This window comes from Antennarius striatus, chromosome 10 (genome assembly GCF_040054535.1).
Source record: "Antennarius striatus isolate MH-2024 chromosome 10, ASM4005453v1, whole genome shotgun sequence".
Lineage (NCBI taxonomy): Eukaryota > Metazoa > Chordata > Actinopteri > Lophiiformes > Antennariidae > Antennarius > Antennarius striatus.
The window spans coordinates 14,187,086-14,204,563 of NC_090785.1; the positions used below are offsets into that span (position 1 = coordinate 14,187,086).

Here is a 17,478-nt window from a genome sequence, read left to right on the forward strand (position 1 = left end):
TGCAGGTTGTTTTTCCCGTGTTTGACGTTTTGTGCTCATGGCATACTTGTTTATGTGAAGGCCAGCATATGTTTGTGTGTGTGTGTGTGTGTGTGTGTGTGTGTGTGTGTGTGTGTGTGTGTGTGTGCATGTGTGTGTGTGTGTGTGTGTGTATGTGTGTGTGTGTGCATGCTCAGTGCAGTCCTACACGGTGTTGGAGGGTGTGTGTGCATGCATGTAGATTGACATTTAGAGAAATGTGGCAGTGAAAGAAGAAACATCTGACTCATAATTGAAGTGCCATGAAAGAAATATGATCATGAATCTGTATTAGTCTTACGTGCTCGGCGTTAAAATCCAGCGGCAGGAGCGGGAGGCAGCAAGCTCATCGAGCAGCCTCACTGTCTCACCACCCTAAAGGTTTATTACAATGCTCAAAATGTTACTCCTCAAAAAATGACACACGCTGCATTCAAGGTGAGCAATCCTGATGACAAAATTGATAGGCCGTAGCACTCTCATCTCCATCAAAAAGGGAATATCAGGATAAATGTAGTGCCTGTGTGATTCGCTCACACAAGTCATCTCAATGTCCTGGAGGGAAAACGCAGCGCTGCTCCTCAGTCACCCTATTGCTCTTGACATGCGGGCCTCTTAGGGGAGCAGCACGGGGAGCAGGTTATATGGTTATATGCAATATTATTCAAATGGTCAGCAAATGCCACAAAAAACTTAAAAACTCATGCAGTCAAATCTAGTACATCTACAACAACCTGGAAAATCCACATCTACTGAGATTCAGATTTTTTGAGCCAGTGTTGCATTCACTGTCCTGTCCCTGTCATGGTAAATGTGTGCTAAAATGTATGTAAACACACACGCACACACACACACACACACACACACACACACACACACACACACACACACACACACACACACACACACACACACACACACACACACACACACACACACACACACACACAAGTCCGCATTTGTCAAATCAAAGAAAACAAAAAACAACATTTATTTCTTTTGTATCAAGCAGCAAATTAGATCTAGCTCGTTCCGTTGCTTTATCTGAAACTGTTTGAATTGTGTTTTTGCCAACCCAATATATTAAAACCACACACTGTTCGGCCTATAGCTGAAGAGCATGTTTAGAAAAATGCCTGTTAGTTTTCAGTCTGAAAACTGTTCCAAATAAATGCAGTATTTCATTTATTTCATTTAGAACCACTGGATCAGTGAGGCCAGTCAGTTCAGACACGAGTAAAAAACAACATAGCTGTGAACATGAAGACTTGGTGTTTTGATGACCAACACTATCCTCATCTTGATATTAATAGTAGCCGACAATGGTACAAATCTGAGGTAATATCCTCAACAAATAGGAGTGTTTGGCACCAGTACCCATCCACTTTAAATGTATGAAAATGTGTGAAAATGGAAATTATTTTTGTCAGAGAGATGGATGGAAAAGGCACAATGCTAACAAACTCCATTTTGTGTTGCTGCAGCTGTTTCCATGGCGCTCTCTCTGCTGTTCTTTTGCGTTCTCTCCACTGATTTCACTGCCTCTCTCTCTCTCTCTCTCCCTCCTTCTGAGACACACACACACACACATACACGCGCACACACACGTGTCTGAGGATGCAGCTGTGAGTCAATCTGCACCTAACCACACCTCAGAGACAAAACCCTTCCTTCAATCTGACAAACTTCTCTCCTCTGTCCCTCCAAAATCACACCCTTGTCATCATTCTTTTTTTTTTCGACCTCACTACAATAATATCTTAATTTATTCCAAACCACAGTCACAACAACAACAAATCCACATTCAGTACACCCAATATGTGAGCACCACATGGACCAGTAGCATGGCAATCAGGCCACTTTAATAGAACTGTGTTTTTCCACTCCGCCTCATTTTCGAGTACATGGCAATTGACAGTCCTCTTTACACCCCATTGTCCTACAAAGATGTCCCAGAAAAATGTCCTTGAAGGCAAAGTGGAAGAAATGCTTACCGAGGACTCCGACGCGATAGTTGAGAGTGATAACGATGACGTTTCCATAGCTGGCCAGGACGCTCCCTTCGATCATGTTGCCCGTCCCCTCCATGTAGGACCCTCCATGAATGTAGACCATCACCGGCTTGGCCCCAGTGTCTCGTATGTCTGCAAGAGTGGCCATCATTAACACATTCACATTGTCGTCCATGCGTCCACTCTGATTAAGGGTCAGCTTCAGATACAGACACAGAAGATTCAGCACATGGTGGGCACAAAAAACACAATCCGACAACCTCTTCTCAGATACCAGCTGCTCTGTAGTGTCTGTGCTGTGAGAAATACATTAAAATCCTGTCATTATGTGGATTTCAGCTGTATTTCAGTCAATCGTCATCATGTAAATTATTTATCTCATGAAACTGAACCGTTTGTGTTACTTTGTGTTGCTTCCAGGAGAACCACCTGATGTAGACACAGGAAGCCATTAGGGGGAACAAAGTGAGAGAGATACTGCCACACATCTAACCAGGGAGAAGGGTAATCTGGTGTAACAGTGAGAATATGCATCATCTAATTTAACAATGCTGCTGTGTGCCTTCTTTTCACACAGCCTATTGCTGTGCCACAATATATTTGTACAGTCTTTAGCGACAGTTACATTTACATTTCATTTTTTGTAAATGTTATTTATTCTTTTCCAGTATCAGGGCTTGATACCCAGCTGGACCAACACTCCAGCCAGATAAAACACATCCAGAGGTAGAAGGAAGAAAAAAGCCTCTGTCTGAGGAATAAACTGAATTACTGGCTGCCCAGCTAGCGCTGGGAGACAAGACAAAAAACTCTCTCTCATTTTCCCTCCTGCTTCCCCCCCGCGTTCTGTCACTCACAGACTCTCCCTGTTTCACTCCCACCTTCCCTCCATCTCTGTCCAACTCCCTGACACCCTCTCAAGCCCTGAGAAGGGTGAGAATGAGAAAGGGAAAAGGAGGAAAAAGGGTGAGGAAGATAGAGAAAAGGACAAACACAGACCAGAAAGTAGAAAAAAAATAGATAAAAGAAAAAATAAAAACACAAAAAGAGAGAAGGACACAGAAAGGACAGATGAACTAAGACAGGAAAAAGTCAGGTTAAGCTCTGGCCTCAGAATTATAAGGGTGGTATTGTATTGTGGTTGCTACAGTGACTGCCAAAAATCAAAATGCTCAAGAACAGCTAATCACAGAGCACATCCTGCATCACATCACATTAAAACGTTCACACCAAGCACGGCCAGTAAAATGCATTTTATAGGGACGTGTTTTCTCTGCAACCCCTATAGAAGAGCCCAGCCCTTGATTCACTGTTTTTTCTCTCTTGTATTTTTCTGCTGCTTTGGTTATTCATGATCCTGTTAGGTTTCAAAGCCTCAAAGCTGAGCGATGTGTTGTATATGATGTGGCCTTTTTTATGCCTTTCTTTATCTCGCTGGTATCTGAGAAGGCTACATGGTGAAATGTGAATTTATAGCTGACACTTCTCTATACACACACTTATCTTGGACAAGAGGAGGAGGGGATGCACGGGTGAGAAAGAATGAAAGTACAGTCAGATTGGGGAGGGAGGGGGGCAGTGAAATGATGTTCTACACAAGGTACTCAAACAAATATGGCCACAGATATAAAGAAAATAGCAGGGAACAGAGGGCAGAAATAACAAGAAGAGATTAGTCAAGTCATTGTCACCAGTCACCTCTTTTGTTGAATCAGGTTTCCATGACAACAGTTATGTCTGTTTGAGATAGTGTTACAAGACACCGAAGTGTCACTTGGTCTAATCTATGTGATATGACGTTGGCAATGTGACACATGTGATATACAGTCCTTACTGACGGCGTGATTTGAGTCATAATAAAATACATGTATACATGTGACTTATTCCAGGTGGACTAGGGCTTCACAATAAACAGTAATAATCTGTCATCTTTACCACAGCACAGCAAGGTGCAGAGGTAATTGTTTTTCTTATCCAATCAGAACAGTTTTAATGGCTTTTATGAACTCTCTAACAAAACAAACAAACAAAAAAACCCCAACAACAACCAACCAACCAACCAAACAAACAAACAAACAAAAACAGAGACAAAACAAACAAACATACATAACACTGATGATTAAGTTCCTGCTTCTTAAAGGTTCACTCTGGTTCACTAAACCCATCAACCCACATTCACCAAAATGCTGCACAGTGGATCTGTGCTAGGAAAGAAGCAGAGATAGGTTCATTAATGCATTCGTATATTGGTAATAAAAAAACTACATGCAAAACAAGTGAAAACAAAAAAACCCAACAAACCCAACAAATAAGAACAAAACTTCAAAAATATGCAGTGCACATGATATAAATGTGAGTGAGAGCTGATGTGCAATGAAGAGCGCTCTAATCTTACACAACAAGTTTTTCACACATTTCTCCCAGTCACACAAATTCAATCATATAGCATAGACTAATATATGTAAAAAAATTGCCTATAAATGTTGTCAATTGAAAGCAATAATTGCATTCCTGTTAAACCAAACGATTAAGACGATACATCACAAAGTTCTGGACTGATTGTTAGCAATGAAGGAAACCACTAAGCCTTTAAGGGCTCATTTCTACCATCTCTTTATGAAAACAAATCCATTCCATTCCAAAGGAAGTATCCATTAAAGCTAACATACTGGTATCCTTTATGTTGCTAAAACACTTCCACAAGATGGTGGAGGGTGCAATTATGTCTGTTGTATCAGTAATCTTTCAGAAAATGTACAGAAGTGAGTACAGTAAGCTCCATTGTGTGTGTGTTCACATTTAGCCTTGCTCATAAATGAGCTGTGACTATTACCATTGTAAGTGGAATCTACCAGGAGGAAGTAATGAGAATACTCATTTCTTCTTCCTTTATCACGGTACCTCCTCATTCATGGCTTTTGTTTCGCTCTCCATAGAGAACAGTCCATCACATCCTTGATGGTAAGAACCCCCAGAAGCTGATTTGACACTCCAGAGCAAGAGAGGACAAAGGCAAAAGGAGATAAGTGTTGTGGCATTCACAGTGCCAACACTGTGTGAAACATGGTAACTGTCAGTGGCTATCAGTGAGGTTTGAAACGGTGGTGTGGTGGAAGGTGGGGGGTGACGGGCGAAAATGTCCTGATGTGGCAGGATATGACATCCACCCTACTGCAGTGCTTTTGACAGGTCAAGCGTCATGTCTCACTTATGACAAGTCCATTACTGCCCATGTTCATAGTTAAGAACGGCTTGTAGTTTGGGAGCAAAACAGGCAGTGTAATTACATCCAATTATACAGCAGCAGCTCGTTCCATTGTGCAAATCATTACGAGTTTCCTGAATAACTGCTCAAGATCCCCTTAATGAATCTCATAAGGCAGGACTGTGTTCTAACAGGTCCTTCTGGGGGAGGAGGCTGAACTAAAAAAGGTTTATCTTGGACATTTGGATGATTTTGGAAAGAAACAAAGAAAACAAAGTGCATGTACACACACACACACACACACACACACACACACACACACACACACACACGTACCTGTATATATGTATATATATATATATGTATACACATATATACGTGTGTGTGTGTGTGTGTGTGTGTGCGTGCGTACGTGTGTGTGTGTGTGTGTGTGTGTGTGTGTGTGTGTGTGTGTGTGTGTGTGTGTGTATTTATTTTTATGTATGTATGAAAGAAAACTGCAGCCACAGTTGCAGCTCTTTCACACCAGTGGGCTTGACCTCACCTGTGCAGATGGGACTTTCTGGAAAAGAGCACCTTAGAGCTGGAGTGTGCCAAACTCCAGTGTGTTCTCCTCAACACTTGACATTTGTGATGGCAACTGAGGTATGTCCTTTGTAAACAGAAAGAATCTGAACACTGCATCGGGTATATTAAAAGGAGATATGTGTGAGAGTGTGTGCCTCTGCCTATGAATCTTGGCATTTCTGCAGTAAATGTAATAGGAGCAATGACCTTTGTGTGAAGGTGACTTACTGCTCCCTGGCTGCTGTGTGTTGTGTTAAATATGATGTTGGCAACAGGCACATAGAGAGCAGTGTGTATGAGGATAGTGAACAAAGAGAGATGCGGAGAATCACAGGGCTGAATAAAATAAAAGGTGGGACAAGGTGAAGAGTCTACAAGGCTATTAGCCAAAGCCCCCTACAGCTGGCCTGGATCTAGATGAGAGAGGGGAACTGCTGAGGTGTTGTCATTGCTAAAACTCACAGATAGCTGTTTGCACTTTAAGTGAACTAAGGCCAACCCTTTAGTATTTCAGGGCACCCTGCTGTCTGTGGCTCAGGTCACAAAGCTGCTGTTGTACAGTGCCATACAGAACTGGCAAAGGATTGGTGATAGCCTGCTAATAAACACTTTCAGAAGCGTATATGATCAAAACTCCCCTGATGTGCTGGAGCACCGTGAACAAAAATGGCTTGGTGAAGTAATTCAAAGCCCATGCCTAAATTTTCTAAAGAAATGCCCTTTTATAATTTTGCTCATTGTGCTAATTGCTAATTATGTTTTAATACTTACGAGTGAATAAAAATTACAGAACTTTATAGATGAAGGCAACAATCAGACTCAGAATCTCTTGAAATGAGTCAAATGATGCCCTTGTAGATCAGCGATTAGCTGCAATGCTTATCTTAGAAGAAGTGATGCAGCAGCATTCCAAATATCTCCCAAAAATTAGTTTGGAGGGGTAGGAGTCCTCATCCCTGCCACATCAGAGAGAATATGATAGTAGCAGAATGGAGAGAATGGTGCATTAACTGCCCCCACTGTCAATTCAGTCTCCAGCTTGCTTGAGCTGAGCTGAAGGCTTTGCTGTACGGGGATCCAGTCAGGCCTGTGCGAAGGAATTAATGGTAATACCCAGGCAGGTGGAGCTCTGCTCTGCTCCCGTGCAGAGCAACGATGGAGAGTTCCTCCAAGGTTTGAGCTGTGCGTGTGTGTGTGTGTGTGTGTGTGTGCGCGCGCATGCATGTGTGCACCATCTTCTGCAGCAGTGCCTCCTTCAAGAGCTTACTAGCAAGCATTGTGTTGTTGTGTCTCTGTGTGCATGCGCCTGTGATTAAATGGGTACAGGTGTGTGTGTTGGAGTGTGTATATGCTTGTGTTGGGTGGAGGCATTTCTCTTGATTTGAGCCGGAGTTTCCAATCAGTAGGAGAGGGCCGAGGCTGTGGCGGTAGGAGACGTTCCTCAGCTGGTGTGGAGACGCCTACAGTTGGACATTGTGCCTTGGCACCACGGCCATTTTCCACCTGAGAAATTTGACTCCAGCAAAGCTTCACTTCCTCCTTTTATATGTGATCGAGGAGTCGATTGTAAATTGATGTAAATTCCATCAACTTGGTCCACATGCTTATGTAGTTAGAATGAGGGAGTTGCTCACATTAACTACAATTTGAGGACTGCCAGGCTGTCATGTTGTCTGTTCCACACACTGGTGGACAAATAAAAGGCTGACAGGAACACAGATGATAGTACAGAAAAGGTCATTATATTCCTCGCTTCATATTTCATTTAACTTAACTCCTTGTCTCAGTTGAAAGTTTTCATTGGACGTTCCTTGGCCTTTTTATTGCACATTTACATTTTACTATTCCATTACATATTTTACTTTCTTTTCTTTGTGAATGTGAAAAATCTTTTATTGTTCCAATAAAACTTATTTGAATTACAGCATGCCTGGAGGGTTATAATAAGCAGAAAGGCAGCTCAAATGTGGCTGAAATAGGAGGGAATAAGCCCATGATAGACAGACTGCCAACTCAGACAGCATGGTAATGCTGGACTGAACCAACTGAGAGATGGAGGGGGTTTGATGGATAAATGAGAAGACAACAGCTCTCTAGACTGAATAAGAATATGCGGATAAGTGGTGCACGGGCTAAAGAGGGAGAGCGTGAGAGTCCTGCTTGTATTCCGATTTCACTTGCCTTTTAGCTTGAATACAAATGTTTGATTTTCGGTGGTAAGACATGCACTGCATTTATTGTAGATAAGGAGATTGCTATTTCCTGCAATAACAGCACAGCCACTTGTGAGAAGAGGAGTATATACAAGACAGTTTGCAAGTACTTTAGTTATATCACAAAGATAACGTTGCTCTTTGAGGGGAGGCACAGCGAAACAGAGGGATACCTCTGAACAAGGGCATTACTGCATGTGGGAGTTCATGAAAACACCCTTATAACAGAAGAATAAGAATCTTCTGGATCATGTTCAGGGTTTGATGGGTTGCTCTGTCGCACATGCATTAGTTACAGTGCAGAAGCAGAGATACTGCTGGAGCCGCATTTTGCTTCTACAGTGTTGCTGCACAAATTGCATTAGTTGCGCTCAGTAAAGAAAAGACTTGTCACATTTTCAGTGAGTCTAGTCTTGCACAACAGCTTGGAGACCAAGCCGCTGTGTACGAACGCAAAGACTTGCCAGACAAAGGGATTGGCACTTGTCAGCTATTTTGAATGGACTCAGGGTTACATTTACTGACGCATGTGGTCTTGCTTGGGGGAAGACAAACACGCACGCACGTGCACGCACATAGACAGTAAAGCCAAAACTGAGGGCAATTTGGCTTCAGATGTAACAGCTCACCGTGGGCTTGAATAAGAAACACCTGTGTGTCAAAGTGGTGCCATGGCAACCCTTCCTGCTCTGTGATCAAGGCCAGTATTTTTTATTTTTTTTTAATAAAGGCAAGCCCACTGGCAAACAGGAAGGAGTGCAAGTGTACAAGTACAAAATCTTAAACATCTGTAAGGGGCCCTGGCCAGCTGGCCTCGGCTGGGTTTAAAAGCCATCACGGGACCTCTAAGCAAAACATTAACTGTGCCACATTCAAGACAAATGAATGAGAGATATGGCAACTTGACTTGACATCTCAGCAATTGTGCCAGTTAGATGGTCCATATGCCACAAACATGTGCCAGAGAACAGCTTTGCCTCAGGCTTGCAGATAATTATAAGCACAAAATGTAAAGATCTCTACTAAAAACAAAAGATCAATAAACTGATGAATAAAATAAATGACAAAAAAATTCATTTTAATTAACGGCGCAACCTTGTTACGACACTACGCTTGTACCACCTGCGTTAGTGTGGATGGGAGATAAATAAGGGGCCATATCAAGGGTTTGATTTAGATTTTGAGACTTAAGCCGTTTCTTTTGTAGCCGCAAATCGTCTCTCGCTCTAATCTCAGCAGAGATCCACCCTGAGCCAGGAATATCCCAAGATAAATATGGAAAGTGAACAATGTAATTGCTGAGCAGCAACTTCCCGTTTACTACACCTCTCGCCTCTAATCCTCTCCTGCAGCAGTCCTGAACTGTCGCTCCGCAGTGAAAACTGCTGGCAGACCTGGGGACCAGTGTGATGTGGCAACATCTGCCGTTATTGCCATAAATACAGATGCTGGCCACACCTAGAGGTGGGAAAGTCACAACTACCTCTGCTCTAGTGATAACAGTCAGTCTGGTTGTTATGGGAGGTAATAAAATGTCACAGGTTTGGTTACTGATGCAGGTTTTAGGGCCGATTTGAACTAACACCTAAATCATCAGCTGAATTAGATGCTGAGTAAGACAGACCTCACACACACACACACACACCCACACACACACACACACACACACACACACACACACACACGCTTTTGATTAAAGACAGCATTGTTGTACAAATTATAAGGTGATGGGGTGCTCGATGATTGTATTTGAAAGAAACAAAAACAAATCCATCAAAAATGAAAACTGTTTATAAAACAGTGACATTTACCCCTCCACTCCCCCCAACAACCAAACCAAATCATATTCAAATAAATAATATTCATGCACCATCTCTGTTCACCGTAGAAAATACCTTCATCTTCATCACCGTCGTTATCCGAAAAATCCTCGCCCTGTTTTTTTGCATGGGTCCCTGTTATTGAAGCAGGGAGAGACATAGAGAGGCACAGGGAAATTCAAAATAGCATGTTTGGCAAACATACAAACTGGCAGTTCAATAAAAATCAATGTTTGATGCCTAAGTGAAAAATAACAATTCTAGCAATGCACAATTCACAGACAATTTTTCAGTTGTTTAGCTTGTTAACGCAGTACTTACAATTAGAGAAAAAAAAACATTAAGAGCATATAAACACCAAAAATAATCAGAACACAACTTTAATAATCTAATTGAATTTATTACAGTACATTTGGAGCAGAGTCATACACCACTGGCAGCTTCAGGAAAAACCCATTTAATGAAGAACACGCTTTGAATCCAATCAGAATGCTTTGGATTGGACTCTATTAGCTTCATGTTTTAACAGAATTTAGGATATTCCTTTTTAAAGCAAGGGATTAGTGTATTAAATAACCACATTGATCTCTGTTCTCTTTGGAATATGTACCCAATATTTACCTCTAACATTTTAAGAGACCATAAAAAAAAATTAAAAAATGGCTTCAATAGAAAATGTGTTTACTGGCAATCAAATGCTATAAACAGCAGAAAGCAGGAAGAACATGGTTTAAATTAGGAGCAAAGGAAATGTAGGTTTGGAATGTTCCCAGAGGTGGTGAGACTTGAATAAATCACACAATTGTATATGTATAGTCAGTCATGTGTGATGTTGCTTTAGCTCATTTCTTTGCCCTAAACACTTGTAATGTGCTGCTGTCCTTGTACTACATTATTATGAATATCTGGCCCCCTGGGGGACCATGTACAAATATAGAGTGGCCTACGAGAACGATCTTGCTGGTGTAGCAGTATTAGGGCTTGCTACAGTATCAAACTTTGGTTCCATTTTTTGTTGACCACAGTCACTCGGCAAAGCCATCAATCCATCGAAAAGATCTGAGAGAAATCAAGTATTAATATAGGAAAAGGAATTCATCAAATCACCCAGGATTCTTGATGCCCTATTTCCAATTGTGTTGAACAGTAGAGGCTAGTGTGACTCTTCTCTGATGTGAACATCTTCAGCATCATAAATTAGTCTCTTTTAAAATGAAATGTAATATTTAATGTTGGAAAGAAAGTTGCTATTTCACACAGCTAATGCCACAGGCCTATTTATAATGTTGTCTGCACATGAGACATGACAGAGTACGAAGGAAGTGGGTGACAGCCTATTTGGTTTTGATATTAATGGCAGGAACAGTCATTAACAGACTCTATACCAGCGGTTCTTAACCTTGTTGGAGGTACCGAACCCTGCCAGTTTCATATGCTCACTCACAGAACCCTTCTTAAGTAAAAAAAAAATATTTTTTTTCAAATTTAAGAAATAAGTATATGTTTTACTGGTGTATTTAATGAAATGTGCATTAATGTCACCGTTTTCAAAGAATAAAACCAAGACAGTGCATGAACTCACATGAAATTTCCTGCAACTCAGTGTGACTTCTGCTGTTGTTATTGAGAGACCAGTTCAGATATGTTTGGCTTCACCTTGGCAAGTGCTACTCTTATGTCATTTTCACGGCAAAGTCTGTTTCTTTTGTTTTCCACGCAGCTTAAGGAAGTGGTCCTTTATTTTTGCCAGTGCGAGACTAGAGTTGCTCAACTTGACATTGCAAATCATGCAGAATGCTGACTCCCATCACGTTCCGTTATACAGTATAAGCAAACCTTGGTTTTCGAACGCTTTAGACATCGAACAAATAAGAATTCAACCAAAAAATTCTGCATTTTTTTGTCTTAGAAGTCGAACAAAATTTGGAAGTCGAACGCAAAATGAATGCCTTTTTGGGGCGACCGTGGTATGGCGGGTCATCCAATGATTTAAGGTCGGCGGTTCGATTCCCGCTGCAGCGGAGTTATTTCTCATTGTGTCATTGGGCAAAAAACTTTACCCTTCTTGCCTCCAATGGGGCACTCGCTGGTGTGTGAATGTGTGGGATTGTTCATGATTGGTCGGAGGGGCTGTAGGCGCAGATTGGCAGCCACGCCTCTGTCAGTCTGCACCAGGGCAGCTGTGGCTACACACGTATTCTACCATCACCAAGTATGAATGAGGAGTGAATGAATAATGGATCCAATGTAAAGCGTCTTTGAGTGTCCAGAAAAGCGCTATATAAATGTAATCCTTTATTATTATTTCTCGCTGCCAAGCGCGAGAAGAGGCGAGAAAAGTCGAGAGAAAACTTGACGGTAATGTGCTTTTTATTTTAGTTTACTGTATTCACTAATGTTTTCACTTAATTTGTGTTCCATTGCATATGGTACGAGTTACGGTACCGTAAATTTCTGTCCAAAAGACGATGGTAACTCGTACCTTAGGCTAACCTGATTACGTTGATATTTATTTTTCTTTCTTTCTTTAAACTGTTTTTTGCTGTAACATCAGATGTCACTTAAAACTAGAATTTGTTTTTTATAAAATGACAAAAGACCTAAATAACTTTAGGAACATCTGGTGTGACAAAAATGTCCTATGCACTTTAGTTGATGATCAACTCACTTTTGCAAACTTCCTGATATAATGCACTAATTTTTAAACTGTATTTCCTTTCATTTATTGGTTTTTAGTGTTTTTGAAAGACTTTAGTATTTTCATCTAATGAAAAATTGTAAAATGTTTGAATGTGATTGAAGTGTTTTTGCAAAAAAAAAATCTTCTGAAGCACTTTAGTATTTTCATTTCATGTAAAATTGTAAAATGTTTGAAAGTGATTAAAGTGTTTTTGCAAAAATCTAATCTTTCTTTCTTTCTTTCTTTCTTCCTTTCTTTCTCGAGTTTGTTTCTTTCTTTTACATTTCTTTGATATGTTTCATGACTATACAATTTGATATATAAATTACATCATGAAATAATATATTATGTTGAAAAAAGGTAGTTTTCTAACATCTTGGAATCGATTAAGGCCATTTACATTACTTGTAATGGGAAAACCATATTTGGAATTCAAACAAATCGGTATTCGAACAACCTTCCGGACCGAATTGTGGTTGGAAACCGAGGTTTGCCTATACATGTAAATTCACGTTGCACATATTCATCCGACCACTTTCTTTTTTTGCTCAATATAGTTACTATGAATTAAAATACTAAGAAAGCAATCCGATGACGTACCATCATGACAGGCATAAATCGACTACTGAGTGCGCAAAATCCCATGTAGCACAGGTAACGTGCTACATGGTGATCGCACTCGATGTAGCGTGATCACCTGCAGCCAGTGATGGCTAAGGGGCGCGTGTCATCACGACTTGAGACAATGTGTCAAACGTACACAGTGATTCGTGTGTGATCTTGACCTCCGTCTCTGCCAAACCCCTGAGACCAACTCATCGAACCCCTAGGGTTCGATGGGACCCAGGTTAAGAACCACAGCTCTGTACATTTATATAATATATTAGCGGGAACTTGTGGAAATTCCACGATAAAACAATGATATCAGATTTCCTAACAGACTTCAACAGGTATTATCAAAATGAGTTATTTTTGTTTTTTTATGAATGAATGTGATGCTGTGTTTTTAGACCTCACCCACAATCAAGTGATAGATGTAATATATTACATCACAGAACTGACAGTCATGGCATTTACAGAGTTAATTTAAGCTCTCCAAAGTTCAGCTTCAATCAGTCATGTTTTATGTCGTGTAATGAATAACACAATCTTTAGGCATGCAGATATAATCATCCCACCACATAAAGTATTTCAGTATGAATAATTATACTTACAGTCACTGCCTTCATGATTGTAGTTTTCTACAAGTTTTCTCAAGAATAAAAACATTTTGAGATCAGAAAAAAACTCAAATTTACATTGATATACATAAAAGTATTTGCCGTAATCTGAGCAGCGGCAAAGCCATCCCATTTCTGAACTGAATTGCCTCTGATATTACCAATATGGAAATCTCCACCTTCTTGTTGTCTTCACTGGATAAGTTAAATAGTTATGAATTGCTAAATTTATAATGATCAGTTGTATTGAAAATTTTATGATTAGGAAAAGAGCTGCACTTTCCACATATACTTTAATGACCTAAAGGATATTCCAGGAATATTACAATTGCGATGTGGCAGGTAGATTGCATTATGTTTAATGTGTTGGTATATTTATTTATATGCAAAATATCTAAATCCAAAATGTGGAAAAAGAAAACAAGTCAGCTCAACTGAACAAACGCAGTACATTGGTGAGCGCAGACAGGCTAATTAGAGCAGTTGTCTTAATTCAAAGCAAATTAGGCATTGCTGCAAACAGCACGCAGTTGTACGACATTGTGGGAGGACACAAGTAGAGAGAAAAAGATTCTCTTCTGCAAAAATCTCTACAAATACAAAAAAAGACTATTTCTCCTGGTGCAATCTGCAGGAGCCTGACTGTCTGAGGGACCATGAATCATGACAGAAACCAACAGGGCTCTGAGTGATTGGTGCATGTGTTTTGTTCTGCGAGAAAGCATCTGTTTCACTCTAATTTCAATCTGAATTTAGTCACAAACAGGTTACTGAGACAATATTAGTAACCAGTGACATTTGCAAATAAAGTTGATTGTCATTCTACTCAAAATAACATCTTCATTTGAGAACAATATTTAGAATCAAAGTTAGGGATTTGATGACTGGGCTTGGGCGTCTCAGACTGGTTTTATATTTCATATTCATATTTGGCTAATATAATTTAAACATGTGTCCTCCTCTGCTCCCATGTAATGTGGGGGCTCTGATTCCACTGTGCACACCTCCCATGGGTTATCTGATTAGTGTGAATTTTTATTTCCTGCTAATTTTTCTCCGGTTTGGTTTCCTGTAGCACTGTCTATACCTGCCTCTGCCAGTCCACTCTAAATCTTTTACAGTAGCTGTCAGGTTATTAACTACAACCAATCGTTGGCTTACATTACCCCCCTGCTTACAGTCCTCTATTAACTTCTGACAGACTTCAGAATTAAATTTATAAATCCTCTTAATTGCATTTAAGACACTGCTCAAGATCTCCCATATTACCTATTTGACCCTCTGGTTCATATTTCAACCTTTCAACTGTTCCATTCTTCTCCATTTCCAGTTTAAATTGCTTTACAACAGATAATTGCGCCTTTACTGTTATAGCAGCATCTTTTTGTGGAACTGTCTTCCTCAATCTGTGGGATGCATCTTTTTTTAAAAATTTGTTCTACATGTGTGTATGCATGGGACATAAACCATTGCTCCATCTGCACTTCATTTCTCTCATTGCTGAAATGTGTGTGCTATATACACAGACATTTTATTTTGCTTACTTGCTTAGCCTAAGAAAAAAATCTGTAAAGTCAGGCATTACTTATGTTCAAAAATGAAAAACATGGGTTCTAATTCCTATGTTAAAATGATATACTAATAATTCTGTATTGTTAATTTTCTATTCTTCAGAGCCTAAATGCACAAAATGCATGCTCATTAAGAATGGGAGGACAAGAGTTTGTGTAAATCCTGAAGAAGGCCTCAAGTCTATAAAAATTTTAAACACCATACATGGTTTATAATATATGAGAGCAGGTTTTAATGCCCCCGAATGTCATAGTGATGACATAGAAAAAAAATATAGCACTCAAGCTTAAAAGTAATTTACCTAGCAGCAGACCCTGAGCCAAATTCTACTCTCGCCAAGCAGCCTATCATGTATTCTGGGAGACCCCTGGTCTGCACCAAACCCAAGCCAATACTTTGATCGGAGTGTGCATTGAATAAGGCTACATCACTACATTATTTCACAAAGTGCTAATCTCTAGTCTTAGACTTTGGCAGGTGTATCACATTAAAGCTGAGCAAATGCCATAGAAGCAGCAGTTCTCAACCAGGGGCATCTTCATTGTGTAGGAACTGATTGCCATTAAGATATCAGATGTAACGTCTGTCTCATGCAGGCTTCAAGGGAACTTCCGAAAAGGCTTGAACAAAAAACCAAAAAAACCAAAAGTGTTTCACCTGCTTAAAGAGCCTTCTTTATGGCTTGTTAATGATAATGTTTATTCTCACATTTACTGTGTCACTGATGAGGCAAAACACCGAAGTTATTGAGTGCCTCAGATAGGAACAGACAGGTGTCGACAACGAGGAACTTTGAATGATCTTGTCTGTGTGTTAAATATTAACTGCACAATAACAACTGAAAACTGTGACATCTGCAGCGGATCAATAAGACAGTCTGTATTTGACCTTGAATCTTTTTAAGAAGTGCCGCAGTGAGAGAATGGAAAATTAAAATGAAACTACAATGAATTTATGCGTTTCTTTGCATAGCGAGCCTGCAGGACCGACATTTGCATCAAAACCGAGAGCATGGAGAATAACAGCTATTATTAATTTTCCCTGACAAGACAAATAGAACGCTGTCACATTAATCAGATTGGGTTCAAAGAAATACCATACGATGGGCTTATTTGTTTCATGAAGGGTATTGAAATTTAGGTCTAACATTCAAGCACGAAGAAATTGTAAACAAAAGGGGCTCTGGTTGTTGACTGTAGGGTTTTAAAAGACCACATCCAATCATGTACACACACACACACACACACACACACACACACACACACACACACACACACACACACACACACACACACAGATAAATGGAGAGGATTCTCACACTCTAGAGACTTCTTGACGGAATCCAGAATTCACTCAATAGATCGGGGAAGGGCTAAATGTTAACTGCCTTTCCATTGCTGGAAAAAGGTTCTCTGACAATAGATGGGCCTTGGAGTTAAATATCACAAAGGTCAGAATGTGGAAAGGGACCTAAGTGAAATGTGAAATGTTGCAGCCTTGACAATTTAGAGCAGTTATATTCAGTCTCTAATCCTCAATTGGCCATTCTTCTCTTTCAGAGTGCCTGGTCCTGTCTCTACCTGTCTGTCTGTTCTCCCTGTCTCTCTCCTTTCCTGTGTAGAGGTTAAGGAACAGCTTGGGAGGGACACATAAGAGAGAATGATGGAGAATAGAGCTTAAAGGTTAAGGAGGCTGTAATCCCGCACTAAAGGACAGCCAAAACTCATACTGCGCTTCAGCTGTTCCCAAAATAAAACACCTACGACAAATATAATGCAGCCAGGTTGTCTTTCAGACTCTCTACAGCTCAATAATGGAAAGAGACGTGTTTGACAAGACCACAGGCTTCTTGGTCTGGTGGTAATCTCACACACTGTTACCTCTGGATTCCTGATCTGTCATTCATGTCATGTATTAAGCATAAAATACCAAACACCACAAACCAGTAAGAAAACCAGTCAGTCAATAATTACAGCTCTAAAGAATCATGTGATACGTGTATGTTTTTTTTTATGAGGAAAAATAAAACAAAATAATTCAAGAAAAGCACATTCATTTTGATCTTTACAGGTAATTATCAGCAACACCTAAATGCTCTGAAGTTAATCAGATTAATTTACTTTTATTTAAAAAGTTATTTCATCTTAGATCTACTTGTGCACACAAGCACA

At 40.1% G+C, this 17,478-nt stretch overlaps 1 protein-coding gene across 1 annotated transcript in view; it reads right to left on the bottom strand.

Annotated features, from left to right (window-relative positions):
* Positions 1–17,478, bottom strand: part of nlgn3a (neuroligin 3a) — a 117,466-nt gene that overhangs the window by 67,978 nt on the left and 32,010 nt on the right. Inside the window, 1 exon segment of the mRNA XM_068326249.1 lies at positions 2,013–2,162. Within this exon segment, the coding sequence (XP_068182350.1) occupies positions 2,013–2,162 (150 nt within the window).